General features: G+C 34.5%; 1 protein-coding gene across 1 annotated transcript; it reads right to left on the bottom strand.

Annotated features, from left to right (window-relative positions):
• Positions 1–2,163: 2,163 nt before the first annotated feature.
• Positions 2,164–5,646, bottom strand: LOC125201617 (probable trehalose-phosphate phosphatase H). Its single transcript, XM_048099801.1, has 12 exons — positions 5,540–5,646; positions 5,303–5,465; positions 4,842–4,982; positions 4,690–4,761; positions 4,408–4,491; positions 4,261–4,317; positions 4,058–4,159; positions 3,863–3,940; positions 3,299–3,368; positions 3,026–3,096; positions 2,584–2,676; positions 2,164–2,490 (listed from the first exon to the last, which is right to left on the bottom strand). The coding sequence occupies exons 2-12, from the start codon at positions 5,450–5,452 to the stop codon at positions 2,383–2,385; spliced, it is 1,026 nt and encodes a 341-aa protein (XP_047955758.1). The 5' UTR covers positions 5,453–5,465; positions 5,540–5,646; the 3' UTR covers positions 2,164–2,382.
• Between the last annotated feature and the right edge of the window lie 353 nt (positions 5,647–5,999).

Below are 5,999 nucleotides of genomic sequence, written 5' to 3' on the forward strand. Positions count from 1 at the left end.
AGCTATATGTTCTTAAGTTTTTTGTGATTTCCAAGTTTCCTTAGTTTAAACTCTTTGCAAGTTGCGATTCCAGCTGGATCTTGTCATTTTAAGTTGTTAAGTTGTTGATCCAACCTGAAATTTTGTAGAATAGCTATTGGAATGAAGTTTTCTGTTGGAGTTTCGGCTAGATCTGATGTTGGCGAGTTCGATTATGCATTATATGTGTTTCTTTTTGTTTGATTATCGTCAGATTTCTTAGATCTAGCTTCTTAGCCTTTTAGTCGTTGTTCGATTTCTTAGATTTAGTTGTTTGGTGTTTGATTTACGTTGGATCTGCATTTACATGTTTTAGATTTGCATGGAAATGAAGTAGTTACTGTTGATTTGCTGTTAATCGGTTGGAATTGCATGGATCTAGTTTTAATTTGACGATTTCTCGTTTCTTCGCTACATGCTCTGTTTACGATCTGCCATGGTTAGAGCTGTTAGTTTATTTGAGAAAGAAGACACCCATAGTTAGTTACGAGAACATGTATGTGTCACCTTTTACTTTAATCACTTTTTAGAGCTTTATTTGTTAGCGCTTTAATTAGGAAGTGGTCCCCGTTACTTTTCTGCTTTGCAGTATACTTTCCGTTTTTGTCAAATTCGATTGATCAGTAGTAGTAGTTCAATCATGTTTTCGCCTAGTTAAATCCAGTTGATCATTTAGAACCTTTTCTTTTGTCCGCTCAGTCAAGTAGATAAAACTTAACCCACTTAGTTTGCGTGGTAGCAGCCATTCCAAAATGTCCGCGGCACAAGCTGAAACCTCTTCATCTATGTGGGATTCGACCCTTACTTCCCCTTACTAGTCAACCATATTGTGGATTAAGGTTTTGAAGGTTCCCTGTTCTGGTTGCGCACTAACGACACATAGCTAAAGTTTTAGGAGTCGCCTTGACCTGTTGGTTGATGTCTACGATTATTTTATTACATTGCGTTCATATAGAACAAAGGAAACTCCTTCAAGGGCGAAAATGCCAAATGAAGCCGGCGAGCCGCCAGCTTCGCACAATGACCAACCTGGCTTCTCGCCAGGATCCGCGCCCCAAAATGTCGTGAGCAGCTGGCGACTCGCTAGCTTCGAGCTCAACGAACCTAGCGACTCGCCAGGTTCGGCCGACAGTTCTTTTCATGGAAATTAGAGCTGTAATGAATAAAATATGCAAGAGACGCCTCCTACAGGATTTTATACACGTCTCAAACCCAAAAATGCCAATTTCCCACATAGGAAGAAGAGAAGATCGAGCAGATGGCGAGTATTCATCACAAGATTGAAGACGAGGCATCCAATCCGCCCAATACAGTTCTAGGAGTCCAGATTTTATTTTTATCTTTGTTCAAATAATGTTTTTGAATATTTATTTGACTTTCGTGATGAACATGTGTGGCTAAACCATCCGTAGAGTTCCACGAGGGAGATACAATGATTCTTATGTTTAATTAAATTCCTTTTTCCTATGCCTTGGCTCATGTGGTTATTTGGATTTCTCTTATGCTTATATATTTACTTGTCTGATCACCTTATAAATGCATGTGGATTTTACTACAATAATCGAGAGATGAGTAGTCTAATTTCAAAGAGGAGAAATTGACGTTTTTGCCAATATAATCGAGATATTTGAACCTTTGAGTGAAGCAATTTATATAGAAGCTTTTAGGAGTTGTTGCCTTCGTTCTAGGAATAAGACTTCGGTTCTAGGTAGCAATTTACAAATTGTATGCTTTGAGAGAAGATATAGTTTTACTTTAGTGATAACTTAATAACCCTTCAGACCCTTCATTGGCATAGTTTGGAATTTAGTTGAGTATAGAATAGTTGTTATCAACCCCGTAGGATTCTACCATCCCAATTCTTGATCTATATCATTTATCTTTTAATTGTTTTTATTTGTCCAAGTTGTTTCCATTTGCTTTAGTTAGATCAACTATTGTTCATCTAGATAGTAGTTAATATTGGTTCGTGGTAATTAGGTTGACATTTATTGTGTCTGTGGATATGATACTCTTGTTTGTTGTTATCCTCCTAGATTTTTGGTATACTTGTATTAAAAATAAGTTGAGTCAGTAAGGATAGGAGTGTCGAAACGGGTACCCGCACCCAATTCCGGACAAAATTGTTGTCCCGATACACAGACGTAACACACTTTCATTTGATTGGATATACGAGAGAAAAGATTACAATTTTGTACTTGTAAAAAGTTGTACAAGGGCATGGTACATCTAACATAAGGGGGATTCTATTATTTCTTTTCTTTTCCTATTCCAGCCCCTCCCATTTTAACCTTCTTATATAATTTTACTTAAAGCATAATAAAGCTACAAATAGGTACACATATAATAAGATCTAATTAGTTCTCAAATCGGTAATGACATTTTAATCCCTTCAAGTCTAGCTTTTAGCATGAACTGTTTTCTTAGCGATAATCTTTTCCAATCCACTAGACGTCGTAGAAATGCCATGACCTAGAAAATAATAAATAAATTACATAATTAGTATCATAACATTCCAACAAGCCAACAAACATTAGCTAGTAATTAAGTAAAGTATTACAATACCTCAGATGGTTCTTGCAACAAATACGATGCATTTGTGTCTTTTGGAATCTTGGAAACAAGAATTCCAGATCCTTGGCCCATTTCCCTTAGAACCTGATTCCAAAATTATATAATTAAAAACATATTTAAGGGACTAAATTGGTAACTAGTGTTGAAGGTTAACAAATTAAAGTTAGTTAGGTCATCTCCAACCATTTACGTCAAACTCAAACCCATTTTTGAGTATACGTCACACCAAAAAGTAGGTTTACTCCAACCATTTACACCATCATTAAGTTTACACCATTTTTTATTATTTGTCTAACAAAATTTTGGAGTAAACACCATATTTGGTGTTATTCCATTGAAAACCCCAAAAATGGGTTTGAGTTTGGTGTACGGTTGGAGAAATTATCTACACCAAAAATGAGTCTTGGTGTACGATTGGAGATGATGTTAGTACCTTAAACGCATCTTCATCAGTTCGATCATCTCCAATGTAGATAGGATACACATCAGCACAATTAGCATACCCTATTAGAATAAGAAAGCCATAAGCCACTACAACCAGATTCCACTAATTAGTAATGCTGAATTAATTAGAATTAACACAAATAAATTTCAAAGGCTAGGACCACATCCGCATCAAAATAGGCTTTTAATGAGTACACAAAATCATTTTTGGTGACCAAGTTATACTTATATTAGTATATAAACAAAATAAATAAGAACTCACCAAGTGATTCTAATAGAAATTCTAGAGCCTTTCCTTTGTCCCATTTGATGGTAGGACGAATTTCGAAAACCTGAATTTAATCAAAACCAACCAATCAAAGTTAGCCTTACATACATCATGCAACCAAATTAAATCTTCAAGTACCACAAATTCTGGCTATGTACAACTCATTAAAGCAGACGGTACCAATTCAAGAGAAGATAAATTAATAAAATATGGTAAATATTGTTAATTTACAAAAGCATGAGTTTTATAAGTCGATATCTTATTATTAATCAGTAATATAATCCTAATTATATTCCTCTATAATGAATGATAACCCTCATTTTTGTAAGATTGTTAAGAAATGAGTGGTTCATTTTTAATTGATATATCAAAATAGATCCAAGTCCGTGATAAGTTTATTTGTTATAATTGTGGAAGTTTGATGATTATTTCAACCCAAGCATTGTGAGTAATTCATTTCTAACATTTATAAATTACTAAGATTTTTAAAATTTTAGTAATTTTTTTCTAATTGAAAACATAGAAAATTAGAGGAATTTAAATCAAATACACACACACCTTTCTCCCTTGAGTCAATCGAAATTCAGGGTACGCCTCCAGCACTGATCCAACTTGTTTAGCAAGTTCAGCCCATTTCTGTAAATTAATTTTCATGTTCAGAAAATTTCGAATACAAAATACTCTCCTCGTCCTCAAACAATAATAGAAACTAAACATCACGGGTTTTAATACAAAACAATTGATAGTCCGTACATTCTCATGAACACGTCGGAAATGTACAGAGAGACAAACTTTGTTGTTCTCGACGGTAGCACCTGGAGTATCTTTTGTGACCACCAATAGTGCTTTGTAAACCTGAGAAAAATATTCCATATTTATATTCCTCACCACTTTTAAATAGTAAAGATTAAAAATACAAAACACGACTATTTAGGAAATAATTGAAAACAACGTACCTCGTCAATAATGGGAAGGTATTGAGTGGCAGGTTGGAAAAGAATAGCCTCACCTCCCTGATTAACACATAATCATTATAAATATATTCATCACTTATTTTAATTTTAATATTATTAGGAGTAATAATTTGATTAAAGAGGGCTAACTTTGGAGTGTTTGGAAGGGCCTTTTATGTCCATGCCGTGGCTACCTGCATAATACAGCTCTGCTAGACGCACAAAACTATACACCTGTTTTCAGACATCAGTTTAGAAACTTTGACATATTTTGCCATTTCTAATTATCCGCAAATTAAAAACACATTTACTTTTCACTTACTTTCACAAAGTTTTTTAATGTTTCAGTTATAAAATTCAAACAATTTATTAAAACTCAAGGTGTTTCAAAATGTGTCTTCAAATGACGGACAGATGAAGTAGTTGGTGTACCTTGTCTCTGCATCTCCCACTGACTATAGCAGTGGGAAAGTATGTAGCAAGTTTTCTGACGGTCGCCCTCATCTGCAAATTAATTTCGCCAATAACATATGATGTGAATACTTATTTATACATAGGCGTAGGTGTTTGGTGGTAGCACTCACTGCATCGGACATGAAGGCTCGATCCGGATCATCGACGATGGGAGAAAGCGTGCCGTCATAGTCCATAAACATGACAATCTGCTTTCCCTTTGATGCGTTTGTGATTTGTTCGAACATGTCCAAAGCCGATCGTTGTTGCACCTGCTCACAAACCCAAATTGTAAGCCCAAATCAAAATTATTACTATGTATGTATGTATGTACGTACGTACATGCATACAGCACATACGTACGCTTATACTTTTTCTGTCCTTTAAAAATATAAATTATTTCTATTTTTGTCTGAAAATAAAAAAACCTTTCATTTTTATAAAAAAAAATTCTCTCCAAAGAGGTGGGACTTATTAATTTTTCTATCTCTTTTTACTTTATTAATTTTGTATTAAAATCTGTGTATTTTCAAATATTTCTATTTTTAGGGGCGAGGAGGGAGTATATATGTAGAAAATTAAGGGGGCTTACATTATGTAGGGAGAGGGAGTGAGATTTGATGTGAGTGGGAGATGAAGCTCTCATAGCGTTGATTCTAGCCGTGCTGCTCATGTCAAGGAACTTCTTTTCCTTTATTTCCATATTAATACCTGATTTCCAATCCACATTTTGGCTTAGCATCTTCGCTGCTTTTCTGTATTAGACCATTCATTTTATACTTGTACAAAAAACAGGAAAAACAAAACAAAAAGGGATATAATTAAGCACCTCAAACAATGTTCAATACAGCCAAACAAGTCCGTAGTTGAGAGAGGAAAATAAGGAGAGAGAAACTAAACCGATAGTGTGAATGAACTACAAGAGTGAGAGAGAGGATTGAGTGTGTGAGAAAGATTTGAGGTTGTTAGCTGCGATATATAGTTGCAGAGCCACACAAAATGACAAAAGAGGAGGTGGGACCAATTGGGCCACCTTAATTTATGCCTCTGCCGCCGTCGAGACCAGCACATTAATTTATGAGTTAAACATCTGTTTTAAGTTCGTAATTAATTATATTTAAACTTAGAGATTTAGAGGTGATCTGTTGCTGACTTTCTTAAGTCATTAGTGCAATGCAATTTATTAAAAATATCAACGCGATAATATTCAAATATCAATATAAACTTAGTTGATATTTTAATATACTGTGTTGACATTGATATTTAAAATGTTAATGCAATATATTTAA

Source organism: Salvia hispanica, chromosome 1 (genome assembly GCF_023119035.1).
Source record: "Salvia hispanica cultivar TCC Black 2014 chromosome 1, UniMelb_Shisp_WGS_1.0, whole genome shotgun sequence".
NCBI classification, from domain to species: Eukaryota; Viridiplantae; Streptophyta; class Magnoliopsida; order Lamiales; family Lamiaceae; genus Salvia; species Salvia hispanica.